General features: G+C 43.9%; 2 protein-coding genes across 5 annotated transcripts in view; both read right to left on the bottom strand.

The window, feature by feature from the left end:
• The window catches only part of map3k21 (mitogen-activated protein kinase kinase kinase 21), a 93747-nt gene extending 85300 nt beyond the window's left edge, over positions 1–8447 (bottom strand). For all 4 annotated transcript variants that reach the window (XM_072580367.1, XM_072580369.1, XM_072580368.1 and 1 more), the window contains exon 1: positions 7388–8447. In XM_072580367.1, the coding sequence (XP_072436468.1) occupies positions 7388–8159 (772 nt within the window). In that variant the 5' untranslated portion in view covers positions 8160–8447. The remainder of the gene's footprint in view (positions 1–7387) is intronic.
• An 8421-nt stretch (positions 8448–16868) lies between these two features.
• ints9 (integrator complex subunit 9) overlaps positions 16869–23198 on the bottom strand; it is a 38556-nt gene continuing 32226 nt past the window's right edge. Inside the window, exons 15-17 of the mRNA XM_072580357.1 lie at positions 22849–22947; positions 21386–21523; positions 16869–18771 (exon numbers count right to left, since the gene is read on the bottom strand). Of these exons, the coding sequence (XP_072436458.1) occupies positions 18595–18771; positions 21386–21523; positions 22849–22947 (414 nt within the window). The 3' untranslated portion in view covers positions 16869–18594. The remainder of the gene's footprint in view (positions 18772–21385; positions 21524–22848; positions 22948–23198) is intronic.

Raw genomic sequence — 23198 nt, 5'->3', positions numbered from 1 at the left:
GTGAACACCATACATGTTGCCAGTGTAAACAGCAGCATGAAAAAGTAGCTTCATCTGTTGCTCAAATGCTTGAGATGCCTTGTCTGAGGTAGTGGGGCACTTTAGCGGACAGCCTTCGGTCCATTCATAATTTTGCGATGCAGAATGAGAAATGATCTGATTAGAGTAGCCATTAGCCCCACATGATGGCTCTGACGCACATCTATTTCACTGCACACAGAACTGTAGGAATTCCACCTTATATTCTGACTAGCGAAGGTACCTTTGCAGTATCTTAACCAAGGCATCAAAGAGAGGGATCTCATTAGGGTCTCGCATTTCAAGGGTAGAAAGGAGTCCAGAATGGCGCCCATTAAGGTAGGTAAGAAAAGCGTTCACAAAATGTGTCTATTCAAATTCTGTACAACCAAAGAAGAACAAAGAAAATTTATAGCCCAGGAACAAGCCAATCAGCCCTCCAAACCTGAGCTGATCCAAATCCACTGTCTAAACCTATCGCCTAATTCCTAAACATCTGTATCCCTCTGCTCCCCACCTACTCATGCACCTGTCCAGATGCATCTTAAATGAACCTACCTTGCCTGACTCTACTATGTTTGCTGACAACGTGTTCCAGGCACCTACCACCCTCTGTGTAAAGTACTTTCCGTATATATCCTCCTTAAACTTTTCACCTATCACCTTGAACGCATGACCTCTCATTAGTGAATCCCTGACCCTGGGAAAAAGCTTATCTCTATCTACCCTATCTATACCCTTCATGATTTTGTAGACCTCAATCAGGTCCCCCCTCAATCTCCTTTTTTCTAATGACAATAATCCTAACCACCTCAACCTCTCTTCATAGCTAGCACCTTCCATATGAGGCAACACCCTCTTAAACCTTCTCTGCACCCTCTCCAAAGTATCCACATCCTTTTGGTAATGTGGCGACCAGAAACGTACAGTATTCTAAACGCGGCTGAACCAAAGTCTTGTACAATTTAAACATGTCAGCTCTTATACTCATTACCCAGTCCGATGAAGGCAAGCATACCATATGCCTTCTTGACCACTCTATCCAGCTATGCAGCCAACTTCAGGGTACAATGGACCTGAACTCCCAGATCTCTCTACTCATCAACTTTTCCCAAAGGCTCTTCCGACTACAGTATAGTTTGCTCTAGAATTAGACTTCCCAAAATGCATCACCTCACATTTGCCTGGATTGAACTCCATCTGCAACTTCTCCACCCAATTCTCCAATCTATCGATATTCTTCTGTATTCTTTGACAGTCCCCTATGCTTTCTGCTACTCCACCAATCTTTGGGTCATCTGCAAAATTACTGATCAGACCAATAATGCCCTCTTCCAGATCTGGAGTTGCCGGCATTGGACTGGGGTGTACAAAGTTAAAAATCACACAACACCAAATTATAGTCCAACAGGTTTAATTGGAAGCACTAGCTTTCATCAGGTGAAGGAGGAGCGATGCTCCGAAAGCTAGTGTTGTGTGATTTTTACCTCTTCCAGATCATTTATGTATATTACAAACAACAGCAGCCCCAGCACTGATCCCTGCGGAACACCACCTTTCTCCATTTTGAGAAGCTCCCTTCAACTATTACTCTCTGTCTCCTGTTGCTCAACCAGTTCTTTATCCACCTAGCTAGAACATCCTGCACACTATGTAACTTAACTTTCTCCATTAGTTTACCATGGGAAACCTTATCAAATGCCTTACTAAAGTCCATGTATCTATCAACTTGGGTCACTTCCTCGAAGAACTCTAATAAGTTGGTAAGGCACGATCTACCCTGCACAAAATCCATGTTGCTGAGCTGAAATGCAGGAGTTCCTGAATTATTAAGTTTATGTATACTGTTTCATACAAGGATTGCAGGACAAGATTGCCTTAAATTTGTGTTATAGTACAAATATCTATGGAGTTTTTGAGCACTACATTTGCAAAAAGACTGGCAATTTTGAGTTCATAGACACTGCATTGTTGATACACAAAGTTTCAATAAAATGTGCTTGCTTTCAGTAATGTGCAAGATCTAATCTCTTTGTAGTTGGTGCCATCAGGAGATGATAAGTGGTTGACCTACATCTGATAAGCAGTCTGCACCTATAATCAGGTTTCTCTGAGAAGTTTGAACTTCTCTCCCAATTACCCATTGTTGCCACCCCCGATCTTGACAATTCCTATGCAATCTTGTCCAGTCTGCCTCCTGGCAGTGGCAACCCCACAGTCCAACTGGCCATAACTTGGGTGTCAACTCCACCCATGATCTCGACTTAGTTCCTTCTCACCAGTGAAATATTATGGCCTCAGCTCAGCATACGTGTATTTGTATGGAAAATCCACTAACTCACAACAAAAAAACCAAACCTAGTAAAAAAAAAACATAGCCAAAACATATCAGCACTGCTGGTTTTTGGCTTTCATCTTCTATGTCCTTTTTCTGGTCAAAAATTATGCAATTGTTCTGGTCAGAAATTTTCTCAAGAGTACTTTCATATCAAGTCGAAATTACCCACCTATACATAGAATTACTCACAGTTGTAAGAGGTAGAGTAGAGAAATCAAGAGCATGAGAAAAAGACATGATTTGGAGATACCGGTGATAGACTGGTGTACAAAGTTAAAAATCACCTGATGAAGGAGCAGCGCTCCAAAAGCTAGCACGTCCAAATAAACCTGTTGGACTATGACCTGGTGTTGCATGGTTTTTAAATGAGAAAAAGTGATTTCTCATGAGAAATGAGAAAAGCAATGCACTTGAAAAATTAATCACTGAACAGATGCTATGTCAACATTCAAGATTAACACAGGAGATGTGTAAAATACTAAACAAATATTTCACGTGTATTTACTGTGGAAAAGGACGTGGAAACTAGGGACCTTGGGGAAATAAATAGTGATGTCTTGAGAAGTGTTCATATTACAGCAGCGGAGATGTTGGCAGTCTTAAAATGCAGAAAGGTTGATAAATGCCTGGGACCTGATCAGATGTATGCCAAAACTTTTGTGGGAAGCTAGGGATGAGATTTCTGGGTCCCTTGCTGAAATATCTATATCATCGACAGCCACGGAAGACGAGAGGGTGGCTAATGTGGTGCCATTATTTAAGAAAGGGTGGAAGGAAAAGGCGGGAACTATAGACCAGTGAACCTAATACCAGTGGCGGGTAAGTTATTAGAAAAGGTTCTGAGGGACAGGATCGATATGCATTTGGAAAGGCAAGAATTGATTAGGCATAGTCAACAAGGCTGTGTGTGGGAAATTGTCTCTCACTAACTTGATTTGAGTTTTTTTGAAGATGTGGCAAAGAAGGTTGATGAAGGCAGATCAGTGGACTTGGTCTGTTTTGACTTGAGCAAGGTGCTTGACAAGGTTCTGCATGGTCAACTGGTTAGCAAGGTTAGATCACATGGAATCCAGGGGGAGTTAGCTAACTGCATACAAAATTGTCTTGAAGGTAGATGACAGAGGATGGTGGTAGAGGGTTGTTATTCATACTGAAAATCTGTGACCAGCAGAGTGATGCAAGCATCAGTGCTAGGTACACTGCTTTTCATCATTTATGTAAATGATTTCAACATGAATACCGGAGATATGGTTATTAAGTGTGCAGTGGACAGTGAAGGAGGTTATCTCAGAGTACAACAGGACCGTGATCAAATGTGCCAGGAAGTGGCAGCTGAACTTCAATTTGGATAAATGTGAGGTGTTGCATTTTGCCAAGGCAAACCAGGTAGGACTTGTACAGTTAATGGAAGGGCCCTGGGATTTATTGCCAAACAGAGACTAGGGGTGTAGGTGCATAGTTTCTTCAAAGCGCTGTAGACAGCATGGTGAAGGCATCTTTTCAGTGTCCACCCTGATCAAGTGCCTTCAGGAACTTTTATTTCATTAAAATCAGCCCACATTCTTCTAAACTCTAATGGATACAGGCCCTGCATGCACAATCCTTCCTCATAGGATAACACCTTATCCCAGGAATCAGTTAAGTGAACCTTCTCAGAACTTCTGATGCAATTTTCACCTTTCCTTAAGAAAGAACTGCACACAGTTCTCCAGATGTAGTTTCATCAATATCATCTACAAATACAGCAAAACATTTCTTTGCAAAAGGCCACATTCCAGTTGCCTGCCTTATCTCTTGTGGTACCTACTAGCAATTTCGTGATTCATGCATCGGTACAACCAGATCTGTCTGCACCTTAGAATTCTGCAATCGCTGCCCATTTAAATAATATGCTTTTATCCTCTCCGTGAAAACAGACAAATTCACAGTTTCCCACATTATGGACCATGTGCCATTCCGACTCTTATTTGTGCCATCAGCAACTTGAGCAGTTGATGTGCATTGGTAGCTGTACCTCAGCATCATCTCTCCCCTATGAGACTTCTGTCAACTGTCCACTTTGTAATAGAAGTATTCAATATTCACTCTGTCCATCAGCCAGCCACTCCATTCAAAACTGAAGCCTAGTGTGTTAATGGTTCATAAAATTGGGTTCCTTGCAATTTTCAAATTCATGTAATGGAGCTGGGGGATGGGTGGTAATTATTAGGTTTAATCCAGCTAACAGATGGCTTAGATTTTCTGACACAAGAGCAAAGCAGAAGTCAGCACTTTGCTTCTTCAGAACAAATTGGCACTGACTTAAAAAAAATGCAGAGATACAAAACGCACTTCAAAACCACATGCTACTTTTCACTCAACGCCTCAATCTGCCCAGCTTCAAATCACAATGGAAATGTAGGACATCTCTAAAAGGTATATATTAAAAGCTCCAGTGGAATGCAATAGATCCCTGTTGCTGCTGTGACACCAATCTCTCTCTTAATCAGTCTCAGAATACAGGGAAAATAAAACAAAGAACTGCAGGTGGTGGAGATCTGAAACAAAAACAAAAATTAATGGAGAAATTCAGCAGGTCTTGTTGTATCTTTGAGAGGAAAGCAGAGTTAACATTCAAGTCCGGTGACTGACGAAGAATTTTGGACCTGAAACATAAAGGGATGCCAATTCAAAACTGAGATGAGAAGGAATTGCTTCTCTCTTTGGAACTCCTTGCCACATACACTGTGAGGCAGTCATTTTGTATATTTAAGGCTAAGATAGATTCTTGACAGTCGCATGGTCTTATCCTAATTACAAAGCTCAAATCTTGTAAGATTGCCTGAAGATAATGTTTAGCTGTCTCATGATTTCATTCCCAAACATATCTCCAAAGGTTGACCCTTACTCTTAACACATTACTCAATTATCTAAGTGAAAGTTTCCTGGTAGGTCAGCTCTCCCCAGCAGCACAACTTATCCACTTGATACAGATTATCTTACCCATGTTTTTTCCAGTATGTACTGCTGACCTGCCAAATAAATAAAAATGGCTTTATTATTTGCTTGAGTTTCATGATACTGCCAATCTTAATTTGCCATTTGGTATCTTCAACCTTAACATTTAATGTTGCTGCCAACTCACACTCACACCATTTTAAGTATTTGGATGGAATCTCAGAGGTAGATGATAATTGTAACAGGTACATTACAAAATGGATTAAGACAAGAGTACCAATAACAACATTGCAGCAGTTCAAAGCAATGCACTGTCTTGGGGAGACACGCAGGCATTAACCCCAAAGAGGAGCACTAATTTACATTGAGATTAGAGCAGAACAATAAATCAGTATATAAATCATGGTGGATAGAGGTAAAAAAGAAAATTACAAATTTACAGGCAACTCAAGGAAAAACTTTAAACATGCACAAATCAGATCAAAAACAAATTGCATTTATGCAGTGTCTTGAATATTATAAGATGTTCTGAGGAAACGTAACCAAATAAAATTGATGCCAAGTCATAGAAAGTAATATAAGAAGAGTGACGAGAAGCTTGATCACAAATCTTATGTTTTGAGGAGAGTCAGACTGTAGAAGTGCAAAGACATGGAGAAGGATTTCAGGACTGATGGCAGAGTCACATGAAGGCAAAACAGCTAATAGGAAACGGGATTGAGAATGGTCAGAGTCAGAGAAACAGACATTCCTCAACATCAAAGGAGAGATGGGGAGAGGCCATGGAGAGATTTCAACAGGAGAAAAATAAATTTTAATCTGAAGCTTTTGGGGGACTTGGGATCCAATGTACATCAGCGACCATGGGGATTAAAGATGGTGTGTTGCATGTGAAATAGAGCTGGCAGAGTTTGAATGAGTTCAAGTCAATCAGTGGTGGAATATAGGAGGTTGAAAAGGAGAGCAATGAAATATGAGTACATGGAGGTAAGCAGTGTGGTTGAGGGTTTCAGCAACAGAAGACTGGCAGGAAATGTCATTTAGATCAGAAACTGATGTTGGACAACAAGACAAGAAACTGGACAAGCAAACAAAAATTTGCTGGCGACAGGATTAGGGCAAGCAAGCTCATGTGCAGCATAACAGACCGAGTGAAAAATTTATTGCCCACTACCCCAATTATAACAGAAAATAACTGTATCCTCATAAGCTTGACACCGAACCATTTATAGCTTTATTATAAATAAAGAATCCACACACATCTACAACACTAAACCACAGTGGCACCAATGTTCACACATAAACTGCTATATACAATAATGATTTCAGTAGGCAACTTTTGATCCCTTCCGCAGCTCAAATCCAAGTACTCATGATAAAGATCCCTTATCAATTCAAAGTAACGCGCAACAACATAGTTCAAATTTACCAAATTCACCTTGCATCATTATAACTTCAATAACCTGACCACATCCTGCATACCATTTAAGATGCACAAGATCTTCCTCCGCTCTGACACAACCACAACACCGAATAAGTCCCAGATATGCACTGTGATGACATGAACACATTTCAAGCATGACCCCACACCCACCACACTGTACCCCAGACCAGGATTATGTCTTTGCAACAACATATCAGGGGGCACCATGCCCAGCACACACTGGCAACACTGGTAGAACCCCGGCCGCCCCGGGGCACACAGGGCACCCCGGCCGCCCCGGGGCACCCTGACAACCCCATGCCCTGGGGCACACAGGGCACCCCATACCCCAGGGCACCCCACCATCCCCGTACCCCAGTGCACACAGGGCACCCTGCCATCCCCGTACCCCAGGGCACACAGGGCACCCTGCCATCCCCGTACCCCAGGGCACACAGGGCACCCTGCCATCCCCGTAGCCCAGGACACAAAGGCACCCCAACAACCCCATGCCCTGGGGCACACAGGGCACCCCATACCCCAGGGCACCCCGCCATCCCCGTACCCCAGGGCACACAGGGCACCCTGACAACCCGTGCCCCAGACCCCTCTGATACACCACGTACCGGGTCAAGGAAGCCCATTCCCGAACTGTGCCCCCAGCTACTCACTGTTGCTGGATTTGAGGTCCCGGTGGATGATCGGTACGATGGCCTCGGCGTGCAGGTAGCACATCCCGCGGGCGATCTGCACGGCCCAGTTGACCAGGGTGCGGGGCGGGATGCGGCGCCCGGCCAGGGCCCGGTTGAGGGGCCCACCCTGCGCGTACTCCATGACCAGGCAGAGGTTGGGCTCCTGCAGGCAGACCCCCCGCAGGGCGATGATGTTCCGGTGCTGGAGCATGGCGAAGAGCCGGGCCTCCCGGCGGGCGCTCTCCGCCGTCGCGCCCGCCTCCTCGTCGGGGTCCCGGCGGGCGGCCTTGACGGCCACAGGCTGCCCCTTCCAGGTGCCCCGGTACACCTTGCCAAAGCCGCCGACCCCGATGATCTCCTGCAGGGTCAGTTGGCTAAACTCGATCTCGGTGGCGGCGGCGGCCGCCGCTGCTCGCTGGGCCTCCCCGGCCTGTGCCGACAGCTCAGCCGCCGGGGCTCGGCTCCGGGCCGGCTGCCGGCTCACGTAGTTGGCCGGGAAGATGCCGACCCGCTCGCCGATCTTGCCCGTCCACCAGCCGTCGTCGCCGGACACCTTGGCGTCCGTGGACAGCACCTCCAGCCGCTCGCCCCGCCTCAGGCTCAGCTCGTCCTCGGCGCTCGCCTCGTAGTCGAACACCGCGGTCCAGAAGGAGCCGGGCCCGGGGCCCTCCCCGACTCCCACGTCGGGGCTGAACAAGGCCTCCAGGGGCTCCATAGCAACCGCGCCGCCGCGGCCTCCGCTCGCGCTCATGGGCCTAGAGCCGGCAGCAGAGGAGCGGCAGCGGCAGCGGCGGCGGCCTGCTCCTCCTCCGGCCCCTCTGCCGCCCGATCCGGCAGCCGCTCCAGCTCCATGGACACGGCCCTCAGTCACTCCGGCGGCGGCAGGGCCCAGCTCCCCTCCCCCGGGGCTCACTAATAACCGCTGTGTGTGTGTGTGTCTCCCTCTCTCTTAGTTTAGTTGCTGCGCTCAGGAGTCGCGGGTTCACTGCCGGTCACTCAGCCCTCCCCTCACAACACCGACCAACCGCCACTTTCCGACTGCCCCCCGCGCCGCGGGGAAGGGGGCGGGGCGGAGGGTGACGGGGCGGGGATCAGGAGGAGGAGCTGTGTGGAAAGGAACGTGACAGGGGGTGAAGGGCGGAGCTGGGAGGGAAGGGGGGCGGAGCTGGGAGGGAAGGGGGGCGGAGCTGGGAGGGAAGGGGGGCGGAGATGGGAGGGAAGGGGGGCGGAGCTGGGAGGGAAGGGGGGCGGAGCTGGGAGGGAAGGGGGGCGGAGCTGGGAGGGAAGGGGGGCGGAGCTGGGAGGGAAGGGGGGCGGAGCTGGGAGGGAAGGGGGGCGGAGCTGGGAGGGAAGGGGGGCGGAGCTGGGAGGGAAGGGGGCGGAGCTGGGAGTGTGTTGGGATGAGGAGTTGGAGCTGTGTGGAAAGGAACGGGACAGTGGGTGAAGGGCGGAGCTGGGAAGGAGAGGGGGGCGGGGCTGGGTTGAAGCACGGATACAGGGGACTTGCTGCAAAGGCGAGGCGGGACTGTGGGATGGGGGTGGAGCTAGCAGCGTTGGGGCGGGACTGTGGGAGAGGGGTGGAGCTAGCAGCGTTGGGGCGGGACTGTGGGATGGGGGTGGAGCTAGCAGCGTTGGGGCGGGACTGTGGGAGAGGGGTGGAGCTAGCAGCGTTGGGGCGGGACTGTGGGAGAGAGGGGGAGCTAGCAGCGTTGGGGCGAGACTGTGGGAGAGGGGTGGAGCTAGCAGCGTTGGGGCGGGGCTGTGGGAGAGGGGTGGAGCTAGCAGCGTTGGGGCGGGACTGTGGGATGGGGGTGGAGCTAGCAGCGTTGGGGCGGGACTGTGGGAGAGGGGTGGAGCTAGCAGCGTTGGGGCGGGACTGTGGGAGAGAGGTGGAGCTAGCAGCGTTGGGGCGGGACTGTGGGAGAGGGGTGGAGCTAGCAGCGTTGGGGCGGGGCTGGGCTTGGGTTGAAGCGCAGAGGGAGGGGTAGGTGCTGGGAAGGAAAGGTCGGGCTCCGGGAAGGGGCAGATTAGGAGGTGGAGGTAGGAGTAAGGTGGAATGTTTGGGGTGGGTCTGGACCGGAGGGGCGGTGCTTGGCGTGTGTTTCAGCGCAGTGAGAGGAGGGTGTGATAGAAGGGGGAGGTGGAGCTGACCGAGTCAGCTGTATGACTATCAGAGGACAAGGTTTGGAGTGAGGGGGTCAGGATCTGTAAGGACGGGTGAAGCTGAGATAGAGATGGGTCTGAGTAAACGGTGAGTTGTATTCGAGGCGGTTATGTGTATTGGGAAGAAGTTTGAGATTATGGGAGAGCAGTTGGTGATGGGGGGAGGATCAAGGAATAGTATGGCATTTGGACTATCATATCTTTTTCTTCAGCAACCTGGTCAGAGATGTACAAAGTTAAAAATCACTCAACACAAGGTTATAGTCCAACAAGTTTAAATGGAAGCACTAGCTTACGGAGCACTGCTCCTTCAACAGGTGGTTGTGGAGTAGCGCTCTGAAAGCTAGTGCTTCCAATTAAACCTGCTGGACTATAACCCGGTGTTGTGATTTTTTAAAAACTTTGTACACTCCAGAACAACAAGGCATCTCCAAATCATGTTCAGAGATGTTACCTCTAGAGGTGGTCAGGGCACTACCTCTGTGCCACAAAGGGGGCTTTAAGACCCTCATATCTACTATTCGTCAATGTTGTTAGCTCCATCTAATGTGTAAAGGCTTCTTAAATTGCCTTGTCTATGAGCACACATCTCCCACTGCTTTTCCTACTTAAATTCAGTACACTGTAAGAAATTATGATTGAATCTGAAAATAATTTTGCCAGCAAGGCAATATCATCCATGCAAAGGAACATCTCAATACATTAAAAATGAGGGGAATTAGGATACATGCCAAATAAAATCTTAGATCTAAGATGGACTCTGGAGAAGACCATAAGAAATAGGAGCAGGAGTAGGCCATTCAGCCCCTCAAGCCTGCTCCACCATTCAATAGGATCATGGCTGATCCAGGTGGGATTACTTTCCTAAAGAGCACATAAGTTAAAGAGATTCAGTAGAGGTATTCAAAATCATTAATGATTTCAACAGAATAAATAAAAATAAACTGTTTTTAGTGACAAAAGTATTTATTGAACTAGGGACAAAAAGCAGAAAAAAAATTAAATCCTTTTATGGGATATGGATGTTGCTAGAGACCAAAAAACTGCAGATGCTGGATTTCAAGGTAGACAAGCAGGAGGCTGGAAGAACATAGCAAGCCAGGCAACATCAACAAGTGGAGAAGTCAATGTTTCAGGCGTAAACACCCAAAACATTGACTTCTCCACTTCCTGACGCTAGCTGGCTTGCTGTGTTCTTCCAGCCTCCTGCTTGTCTACCAGGGCAGTATTTGTTGCCTATTTGTAATTGTCCTTGAACTGAGAGGCTTGCTAGGGCCATTTGTGAGGACAGTTTGAATCAGTCACTTTGTTGTGGGTTTGGATTCAGCTGTCAGCTAGACAGTGCAGGGTCAGTGGTTTTCCCTCCCCAAAGTGAACCAGGTTGGCTTTTACAACAATTAATGATAGTTTCATGGTCACCACCAAGCTCCCATATTTCCCTTGCTTTGGTGATTGAAACTGCTTTCCCAAGCCTTTTCTCCATCAAAAAGTCTTCTCTAATCGAACTAACCTTTCTTTGTTTCCTTTTAGTGAAGTCCACTCTCCTTCCCAACAATCTTTCCAGGCCAGTGATACCTTTTCTGCATTAATGTACTCAGCAAATATAACAGCTGCCATTTAGAATCAAGGGGGAGTAAAGCTCTCCCTCATTTCCAGCCCAAAAGGTACAGATAAAGTTGCAATATTCCTAATGAGCTATTTGCTCATTAGTGAGAGAAAAATGAACAGTGGTTTAACCTGAGGGTCATCGTATCTCAGGCTAGGGGATAGCTTGAGAAGGAGAGTCCTTCATGGTAAACTCAGACATTGCAGGAATTGAACCGATACTGCTGGCATTACTTCCATCACAAACCACCCAACCAACTGAGCTAACCAAGCAGAAGATGAGGTGGTGCTCTTCCAACTTGTGGAGCACTGCAGTAGCCCTGAGGGAGACCAAGTCGGTGTGTTGAAGTGGCGGGCAACTGAAAGGTCAGGACCATTTGACAGCAATTTGTCGGTGTTCTGCAAAGTGGTCACCAGGTCTATGTTTTATGAGCAGCATACAGTACATAAGACTAGATTGAGTGAATGCAGGTAAATTGCTGCTCCACCTGGAAAGTGTGTCTGGGGCGTTGGATGACAAGGAGGGACGCAAGTAAACAAGGCAAGAGCTGCATCTTCTGCAATTGCATGGGAAGGTGCCACGGGAGTGCAGAAGAGTGGACTGGGGTCTGTCAATTGGGGAGGCTAATGGAGTGTAAAGTATGGACTAGGGCACCCTACCATTGTTGTGGGAGGAAGAGAAGAGGTGAGGACAGAAGTGTGGGATATGGGTCAAACATGGCTGAGGGGCCTGTGAACCAGAGTGGAGGGGGAATCCTCATTTGGGAAAAAAAGTGGACATTTCTGAGATCCCCTTGCAGAAGGTGGCATAATCAGAACAGATGTGACAGAGAAACTGGAAGAATCGAATGGAAACAGGGTGTGAGGATGTTTTTGTGTGCTTCAGATCGCTAGCATCAGCAATTCTTTGTTTTGTTTATACGTCAACACTGAAACTGATTTTAGCATTACCAGTCTTCCAGCTTCTGCCTTGACCTATTGCCACAATGATCTGTTTCCATCTAGTGGATGATAGGGTTCAATGCAGAAACCCATGAACTGAGTCCACTTCAGTATACCCGAATCAGGCATCATTCCAACAATCACAACTATGTGGGCATCAAAGTTATAAATTGACAAACAGATGCAGAATATCAGTTTTACAATGATACATCACTATTGTTAATGTTGTTTTTCAGGCCTAAGGGAAAAAGTTTTTATTTTACATAAAACAAAGAAGGGGGCGGCGTGGTGGCTCAGTGGTTAGCACTGTAGCCTCACAGCACCAGTGACCCATATTCAATTCCAGCATAGGATGACTGTCTGTGTGGAGTTTGCACATTCTCCCCATGTCTGCGTGGGTTTCCTCTGGGAGCTCCGGTTTCCTCCCACAGTCCAAAGATGTGCAGGTCAGGTGGATTGGCCATGCTAAATTGTCCATAGTGTTACGTCAGAGGGAAATGGGTCTGGGCGGGTTACTCTTCGGAGGGTCAGTGTGTACTTGTTGGGCCAAAAGGCCTGTTTCCACACTATAGGGAATCACTAATCTAAAAACAAGAACTGCAGATGCTGGAGATTTGAAACAAAAACGGAAATCGCTGGAGAAACGCAATAGATCTCACAGTATCCGTGGGAAGAAAGCAGACTTAACGTTCAGAGTCCAGAAACTCTTCATCAGAATGGATTTCTATTTTAAAAACGTTACAAAGTTTCACAGTGACCCAATACAAAATAATTTCAGACAATTCTCATCCATCATCACATCGTAGGAGGGTTAGTGGCATGCTTCTGGTCATCTGAAATTGTGCACTCTACTTTGGTGGAAAGGTCAGAATTAATTTTTCATGAATATAATACAAGTGTTGGGAAGACTAAAACTATTGTCTTCAGTCCCCAGCACAATCTTCCAAGCACTGCATCACCCCTCTCCACTGTGGCTGGTTAGAGCTGAACCAGACTTGCTGTCACATTTAATTGCAAGGTGAGATTTCCTTAACCCTAACCAGTGACCTACATCATCACTAAGATTACATATTTCCACTTCTTTACCACTCCCATGTCTGCTCTGAGCTAATCCAAAGCTTTACCAACTGTGTTCAAACTTGCATCAAATTCACCATCACCCTGCTTGTTAACTTGCACCTGGCTCTTAGTCAAGCAATATTTCCATGTTAAAATTTCCATCATTTTCAATTCCCTCCATAGCCTTTCCTTGTCTCTGTAATCTACTCATATCCTGCAACACCTATTGAGATATCTGTGCTCCTCTAATTCTGGCCTCTCGAGAATCGCAATTTTAATCGCTCCATCACTGGTGCCTCAGGTACTTTGGTCCTCAGCTCTGAAAGTCCTCTCTGCCTCCCTACCTCCCTCTGCTTTCCTCCTTTAAGACAGTCTCTTATAACATGAGCATTTGGTTATCAGCCCAAAACAGTATCTCCTTTTGTGGGTCATTGTGATATCTAGTTTTATTATGGTCTTGTAAAGGGAGACGTCAACACATTCAATACAGTACAGAAGAGATTTGAGAAATGTTCCACGGTTGAAAAACTTCTGTTATGAGGTAGACTGGCGAAGTTGGGACATTTTTCCTTGAAGAGATAGCCAAGAAGAAATTTGATTGAGGTTTTCAAAATCATGAGTTTACTAGGAGAAACAGTTTATGCTCTTAAAAGGATCGAGCACAAGATACTATGGATTTAAAGGGATTTGTAAAAGAAGTAAGTGAGATGTGAAAAGAAAAGTTTTCATGTAGCAAGTGGTTTGGTATAGAATGCACTGCCTGAAAATTTGGTGAATTTCACCTCAATTGAGGCATGAGAGCATTTGTTGATCATTTATGTGCAAGGTTAAGGGGAAAGGGTAGGAGATTGGCACTAAGTCATGGTGCTCACGCAGACATAATGGACCGAATGACCTTCTGCTGCAACATAACAATTTTGTAAATACTGTTATGAAGGTGTAGAGGTACTGTACCTTTAAGAGAGTTGAAAAGCTAGCAAGGACTGCCTGACACAGCACAAAGTGTTCTCAACAAGGTAACAATGTCACACTTGGTTGAAACCAATAGTACAGCTGTATTGCACTTGGAACACAAAAACAAGTTCAAGTTCGGCCAATCAGTTTAAATTATGCCCCAAGATACCAGAATCCAATCAAATTTGAATTTAGTGTTTTGATGATATTAAAACCAATGAAACAATCTGATGTTTTGGGGTATAAAACGGGACATTTTGAACAGCTAGAGTGGAGAACTGCCAGGCCACCAACAAGTACAGATTGCCAGCAGAACAGCTCTCTAAAAGGTACCTGTCTATAAGAAGTTTGCACAGCAGAACATCAAAAAGATGACAGAGGAAAATCTACAGAAGAAGATACAAAGACAAGATTCGACAGCTGACTGGTTTTGAAAGTTGAATTTTTTTTGTAAATCTTAATCGTGATCTTTTAATCAGACTAGTATTGTAGAGTGGGAAGTAAAAGATAGGTTTAAGAGAAACGAGTTGTAAATAGTTGTTCGTTTTAATATTCTCTGTTGGACTTAAAGAATAAAGTTGTTAATTTTTACTTTAAATAATGACCTCTGGGATAGATTTTGCCTCTTGAATTTTAACAGATTTCAGCATGGGGTGAATCTTCTCTGTGTGCTGATTTAAATTAGCAGAGGGGTTTACCCCATGTCATAACAATACCCATTTTACTCATTACAAGTACATGCGCCATTCCTGTCTGTATCAATCAATGCAATGGTGGTCATAAGAAACCTCTCACAGTCATAATTCCCTTTTCAATTCATTAAACTATTTCTCTGCTTAAATGAGTGCTGGAAATCTACAGCACAGAATGCTTGAGACAGCCTTTTGTATAAGAGTTCATACCCAAAATGTCAAACATTAGATAGAAGGATGACTTCTGGGCTTAAGTGGGTGAATGATGTATCATTTATCAAATCTCTGTCACCAGATATGTCAGTTGTCTTGAGGTGTTAAAGGGTAATGAAATTACTACTTCAAATTGATTTAAGGGGCAGAATCAGCAAAATGTTTGATCAGGAGAACATGTAATTAGGTGCAGAATCCATTTAGGCAAAACTATACAAGGTCATAGCGCAAGGAAAGTGGTGGGAGGACAGTACCAATGGACTACTTGGCCTTTCCTCATTCCATATATGAATGAAACTCCAATTTCTCAAAACCAGAAAACTTCCCCAAGAAGGTAAAGGATCAACATCAGCATCAGTTATGTAAAATAACAAATTATAGATTAGGTTATTTGGTTTTATAGCCACTTCTATCTTGCTTTCTGTATGGCAACTATTTTTCCTCACCAGAGCATTTATGTCCTTCACAATTCCAGTGGAAGGTTCTTTCCAATCCTGCATATAGAGTAGGATTTAGTGGGGGAAGCATGATAACTGGCTCAATTTCATCTTGTGGTGCATTGCCATTTCTACGTAGGAGCGATTTAACAAACAGCTTTGATAGTCTCTTTAAAGAATGCCTTTGTGTATCCAAACATTGAAAACTTAAGGCTAGCTTATTTGTTGTGAAATTTCTCATACGTACTGCATTTTTGCAAAGAATCCCTTCAGAATGTCACACTGTCCGCAAAAAGCATTTCAAAATGCAGATAACAAACCATTTGATATTCCGTCTGCTTTGGTAACAACCAAATGCCTCAGAGTAATACTTTGATAATAACATGCAGTCAGAAGGGAGGCAGAGAACAAAATGAGGGAATGGGTCTAAAATAAACAAAATAATCTCAATTATTTCACAAGTATTTCTGAAAGCAGCTCATAGTTCCATTTCCAAGGGTTAAAATAGTCCTGGTTCTACCACACAGATTTTTAATTGCTAAAACTCATGATGTTTCTCATTTTTGTTCAAATATATGGCACACCTTGCACAAACTTATTCCCTTGTGAACAAAGGTCAGTGATAACAGGGATCAACCTGAAACACTAACTTTCTCTTCTGCATGGATGCTGGCTAGCCTCCTGAATGTTTTCCAATTTTAATCACGGAAAGGGTGAACCAATCCAAATTAAAGATGTTATTTGCAAAGTTACACAGGAGGAGTGAACTGCTATAAATGTTACTTAACAATCAGTACTTTGATTAACTAAAAATCCAAGATTACATTGCTTGGGAGGAATGTCACACGTGTTGGTGATTAGAGCAGAGATCTCAGATAAATGTTTTTGTTCTATGCCATGAGTGGGAAAAGGGTCTTTATGCACCATAAATCAATCAGTAAGGGAGGAGATACAGTGACCTTTGAATTTTCAGCTGTGAACGAGAAATATAAAAGGCACTTATAAAATGTTCAGTAATCCTTGCTCCTCAAGCTTCTTGTTAAAGTTGGAGTCCATCCACCCCTGATACCATCCTAGTAAATCTCCACTGCATTATCTCCAAAGGCTTTGACATTGCCCCAAAGTCTGGTGCTCAGGACAGAAAACAATACTACAGAGGAGACTTAACTGATTATCTGTAATGGTTGAGCATGGAGTGAAGAATTATGCCGGAGTTTTCACCATCATCTATTCAAAGCAGGAGTCAAGCTTTACTGAAAGAAACAGGTCTGGCTTCACCCATTTCTACCCCTGTCTGCTAGTCCAGCTATTGACTTTCAGTGAAACAACAATGTCTGGGTTCACCTTTTGTATCCACATGTTATAAACCATTATAAAAGGTTCCTCCTCATTCAGTACTTTTCAAAGTGAGCTTTTATTCTTGCAATTCCTCCCTACTTGGTTTTCTGATAGTGGTGTTACAAATATACATTTTCATTTAAAACAATTTTTTACACTTGAAACATAATATAAAAATCCTCAAAAAACAATCAATTGATACATGCAGAAATGTCAAAAAGGACACCTGCTAATTACATTTGTGTTGATGCCTATTAGATTGATGGATGTAATGCACTCCAATATTCAGTGATCAATACACTCTGCGAAGCACTTTGAGGATTGGTTGAAAACAAACCCAAAGCAATACCAGATCTTACATTTTGGATTCTGCTGGAATATTGATTTTTTTTTCTCTAATGGATGCTATGTGAAAACCAGTGAGGAGCAGAAAAACAGTCCCCCCCCCCCCCCAAATGATTTCCATTGAAGGTTTCACAAAACAGACATCGCAAATAGGGTTGCCTGGAAAATCAACTGGAAACCATTTTCCACAGGTTTGTGGTGGAAATATCATGCTCAATTAGTCTCCTTTACGGAATCTATCACACATCAAGGACTTGGAAGTTCAGTGACATGAACATAGGTCTTTTCACCATCACAGGATGGCTCAAAGAAGTTTTTGGTCAATCAAATAGTTTTGATGGTCACCAGCTAATTTGCACAGAACAGGCTCCCACGAAGAGTAAATGGAAACTGTCCAAATACTGTTATTGATTGACGATTAAGTATTGGTTTCATTACCAGGAAGAACTCCCCTGTTCTTTTTCTGAACTCTGTCCTTGTACTTTTTATGTGCACCTGAAAAGGCTGATGTGTCTTGGTTTAATGTTTAATCAAAAGGTCAGCCCTTCTGATAGTGCTGCACTCACTCAGTACAGCACTGAAGCATCAGTCTACATTATTCTGTAGTCTCTGCAGGGGGAATTAAACCCCACAACTTTCTGAATCAATCAAAAGGGTTACCAACTCAGTCACAGCCAACATCAGCATTATGCTATCAATTGATTAACAGCTCCCCTTTCACTCGTAAAACTTCAAACTCTATGTGCGTGGTCAGGGAATGAGATCAAAGCTTTTATCTAGCCTGAATGTCAAGGTGAAGGTTTTAAATGCTCCAACCTTCACACTTGCCATTTTGTCAGCATCTGTTTATGTGTGTCCGTGAATAGAGATCAAGGGTTGATCTCATTGAGATTACCTCGCACAATACTTGCAATGATTAATAGTTTTGGTATTGAAGAGAGAATGTGTGTGTGTGTGTGAGAGAGAGAGAGAGAGAGAGAGAGAGAGAGAGAGAGAGAGAGAGAAAAAACGAGCAAGAGGAACAGAGAAAGCAAAAAAGAAAAAGGCAATGTTTCCTTTGGTACTTGATTCCAAAACAAAGTTAGCACGGTCTTAAAGCATGAGCTTAGCTGTTCAGGAGTAATGTCAGAAAATTGTTCATTGGAGGTTAAAATTGAGAACTCTCCAAAAACTATTGAGATTAGGTAGTTGATTGAAAATTGCAAAACTAAGTTTGATAGATTTTTGATAGGTGAGGTTATTAAATGTAACATAAGCAAGATGAAGGTACAGAACACCCATGATCTAAATAAATGGTACAACAGACTTGAGAGGCTGAATGACCTACTCCTATGACAGAGCACAATATCCTTTAACAACCATTTATATTATGCTCCGATCAGCGAGTCCCAAAATGCATAAGCTGCTAAAAATAGTCACAGAAAAGTCAAAACAACTCTCACAGCTTTTGTAGAAATTTGAGGACTAAGTCACGGAGCTTGGTGCGAAGTGGCTCATTGTTGTCGCAAATAATATGAGTGGAATCTTCTTCAATTTGGACTAAGGTGTCTTCAGACTGAAGGTGGACAATGTGTCCCTCTGGTGTGTCCTCAACCTTGACATCTGTGATGCCATGCTGCAGAGAAATGAGGGGACAAGTTACTGACAGCAGGGAAGGGTGCATCCAATTGCTTCTTAACTAAAATGCTACTTAAAAACAACAACAGACATGTGGCACATTGTTTTGAGAGTATCTTTGTCTTATGTCACCGGAGTGGAAATATGGATTGAAAACCTCTCTGCTCATTAGCTTCCTCAGGACCAAACCACTCACTGGTGTTAACAAGGTGAGAGAAACAATGAGAAAATAAAGATTACCTCAAAAAAAAAGCTGTGCTCACTACAGAACCTAATGAACATCATAATCAGAGCTAGGAAAGTGGCTCCTTCTGGTAATCTGCCTCAGCCAGAGGGTGGTGAATCAATGGAACTCAGAGGGCTGTGGAAGCCAAGTCATTGAGTTTAAGACAGAGATAGACAGATTCTTGATTAGTAAGGGGATTAAGGATTATCGGGAAAATGAGGTTGAGAACCACATCAGCTACTATCAAATGGTGGAGCCGACTCGATGGGCTGAATGACCTAATTCTGCTCCTATATCTTACAGTCTGACTCTGGAGAAAGATAGCATGATCACAATGAGTGCTCCCTCAACCATTTCCCATACCAGAGAATTCTACGTATTTGAGAGACTCCACAATGTATATATGCATGGTCAAAAGAATCTTTGATGTTTGTAGATACTTTTAAAATACTTAAAAGATAATATGGTGACATCTGGGGAAAATTCTAATCTGAAGGATTACTTGTATACAACACTAGTTAGACCTCAGGTGGAATACTGTATCTAGTTCTGGGCACCACACTTCAGGAAGGATGTGAATACATCAGAGAGAGTGCAAAAGAGGTTTAGAAGAATGGTTCCAGATGAGAAATTTCAGATGAAAATAGGTTGGAGAAGTCAGGACTGTTTTCCTTAAAAAGAAGATTGAGAGGAGATTTGATAGAAATTCTCAAAATCATGAGGGTTCTGGACACACTAGATAGAGAGAAACTGTTTCCAGTCATAAAACGATTGAGAAAAGGAAGGTACAGATTAAAAGCAATTGGCAAAAGAAACAAAAATGTGATGATAGATCAACATAGTGAGTAGTTTGGGTACAATTGAACACAGTGCTAGAAGTGTGGTAGAGAAAGGTTCAATCGAGGCATTCATGAGAACATTGGGTAATTATCTGAATAGAAACAATAAGACAGGTTACAGGGAAAAGGTAAGAGATTGACACTTAGTCATGATGATCATGCAGAGAGCTGGTGCAGACACAATGGGCCAAGTCGCCTCCTTCTCCACTATAACAATTCTATGTGCAACACTCATTGATCATGCAGAGAGCTGGTGCAGACACAATGGGCCAAGTCGCCTCCTTCTCCACTATAACAATTCTATGTGCAACACTCATTGATCATGCAGAGAGCTGGTGCAGACACAATGGGCCAAGTCGCCTCCTTCTCCACTATAACAATTCTATGTGCAACACTCATAAGAAACGAGGGGAGACAGGATGTTTTACCTCATTTGGGTGAAAAAGATAAAACTCCTTTAGTCACAATGATTCAATTTATCAATTGCAAAGTGTCAGGGTTACTATCCTCTGAAGATACCATCATCTCGACTTCACAATCACTTAACTTTGATGTATTCAGTGCATCTAAGAGGTTCAACAACAAGGTGCATTACAGAGCATCTTTAATAAACTGAAATGATCCAAAACACTTAAAAGCAACACGCTTAACAACCTAATTTAAACCCAAGCCATATAAGTGAATATTAGTAAAGGTGATTAAAAAGCTTGAAGTAGGTGTTAAACCAAGAATTCCCAAATTGTGGCTCATGAGCCCAAGTAGGGTCATGAGCTCCAAGACAACACCGGGTGCAACCAACTCAAACTCATTTCTATCAGTTAAGAGGTCCCTTTAAGTTGTCGTTTATTTTATAGTCTTTCTTGGGATATCAGCCTCACTGACAAGGCCAGCATTTGTTGTCCTTCCCTGAGTGGCTGGCTTGAACATTTCAGAGGGCAGTTAAGACTCAACTGAATGCTGTGGGCCTGGAGATACAGGTAGATCACACACTAGGCAAAGGAGGCAGATTTCCTTCCCTAAAGCATAAGTGATGTAATTTAGTGGTACCATTTCAGAGACTGGTTTTCGATTTCAGGTCTTTACTAATTGAATTCAAATTCCACGAGCTGTTGTGTTTGGACCTGAACCCATGGCCCCACAGCAAAAGTGTTGGACTCTGCATAACTAGACCAGTGGCATTAACCCCCAGAAACCTGTGGTTTTCTATTTTGTGAGATCCTGACTTTTCATGAACTCTCTTAATGCATATATCTCTACCTTAACACCTGTGAAGCCTTTCCTTCTTATCCCCCACTCAACAGCAAATTTTCACCTTGGCATCGTACAAAGCTGAAGGTATTTAAACTGGAGTCACACAAGGATAACATTTGGGAAGCTCCGCCATAAGCAGTGTTTTAAAGATAGAATGAAGAGATGGAAAGGCCTAGGGCAGGAATCCCAGAGTTTCAGGCCTTGGCAGCTGAAGACATGGCTACCACTGATGAAGCAGAGGATTTGGGATATCCCAGGACAGCAGAATTGTTTCAGAAAGCATCGTGGATACTTACCTTCTCTAGGCTCTGTACAAATTGTTCAATGGTGATCGATCCACACAGTAGCGGTTTGGGAGGCTTGAATTCAGGAGTATCATCGTTTGCCCGCTTCCTCTTCTTGCCAGTTTGTGGCTGCACTGACTTTGGGAGTGACTGCAAGGGAGAAGATTGGAATATCACAATGTATTTAACAAAAACATAATGGAGCAACTAAGAGCTACTCAACACTTTATTCCACTGTTTTAAGGGACAGTGTATATATTATACAATCCTCTGAAATAAGAAATCAGTCACAAAATGAAGTGGCTTCACTTCAGAACCAAAAACAGAAATTGCTGGAGAAACTTAGCAGGTTTGGCAGCATCTGTGGAAAGAAAGCAGAGCTCATGTTTTGAGCCCAGCGATCCTTCTTCCAGGGTCAAATGGACTTTAAATGTGATTTCTGGGTGTACTGGCTACTTCAATATCACCAGTGGACAGGCTTGTATTTTTGAGTGCTTTATTGATAACTCACCAAAGACACATGCTGATTAATGGAAAGAAGTGAGATGGAGGTAGAAAGAAAGAGAATCAATTGTCAGAGGAGATGGTATAGTGGTAAGACCACTGAACTGGTAATCCAGAACAAAAACAGAAACTGGAGAACTCAGCACGACTGGCAACATCTGTGCAGAGAAAGCATAGGTAACATTGAAACAGGTGACCCATCTTCCAGAACCTAAGGCTAATGCTCTGGGGAACATGGGTTTGATGGAGATGGTGAAATTTAAATTCAAAGTCTGCAATAAAAATCTGGCTGAATGGCAATCATGCAATCACTGCTGATTGTCGTGCATCTGGTTCACTAGCATTTTCATAGAATAAAATCTGCTACCCTTACTTGAACTGGCCTATACACAACACTAGGCTCACAGCAACAGCCTCTAGATGGTTAGGAGATGAACAATAAATGCTGATCCAGCCAGACATGCCCACATCCCACAAAAGAAAATCTTACATTTTACAAGGTTAGGAAGGTCCAATGTACTTGAAAGTCAATGATTTTTCTTTGTAGTATTACTGCTGTAATGTATGGAAACATTGAATATGCTTGAGTACAGCAAGATCCCACAACAGTAATGATCAGACCGCTTGTGTTAATTATGCTGGCTGAAAACAAATGTTGACCAGAACATCTGATGAACTCCTTCCTCTTATTTTATGCCATGGAATCGTTCATGTCCTCCTGAACTGTACTAGCTATAGAAAATGTACGTGAACACTAATAACCAGCAGTTAACCATGCCAAAGGTTTCTGCCTGGGGTTTGGGTGGGGCAGGCCGGTCCAGACACAGAGATAGAGGGAGGTAAAGCTGACAACATCCTATCCTGTGGTGCTTCCGCATGTAGCCCTACTGGCATCAATTATTTAACTAGGTTATGTGAAATTGTGGAAAATAAATCCAAGTCGACAAGGCTAGTGCAACTTCATGACTCACCTGTAGAATGTGCTTATTGTCTTTGGTCTGAAGTACTGCAGACACGGTCGCCATAGAGATGCCAGGTTTTATCTCTGAAGGCACCAGGGACTCAGCAAGCTGTAAAACAATAATGGTAGAAGAAGACTTAAAACCAGGGAAAGTACGTAAAATCTTCCATTCATATGGTGCCTTTCATAAGCACTTGATGTCTCCAAGTGCTTTATGGCCAACAAAGTACACTCACGTTTTGAATGAAATGTAGTCACTGCTGCACCAGAAATGCAGCAAGCAAGATGCACACACAACAAGCAGTCATAACAGCGATAATGACCAGGCCTTCTATCTTAGTCACGCTGGTTTAAGAGATA

The sequence above is a fragment of the Chiloscyllium punctatum genome, chromosome 11 (assembly GCF_047496795.1).
Source record: "Chiloscyllium punctatum isolate Juve2018m chromosome 11, sChiPun1.3, whole genome shotgun sequence".
NCBI lineage: Eukaryota > Metazoa > Chordata > Chondrichthyes > Orectolobiformes > Hemiscylliidae > Chiloscyllium > Chiloscyllium punctatum.
This window is presented reverse-complemented; position numbering and strand designations above follow the sequence as displayed.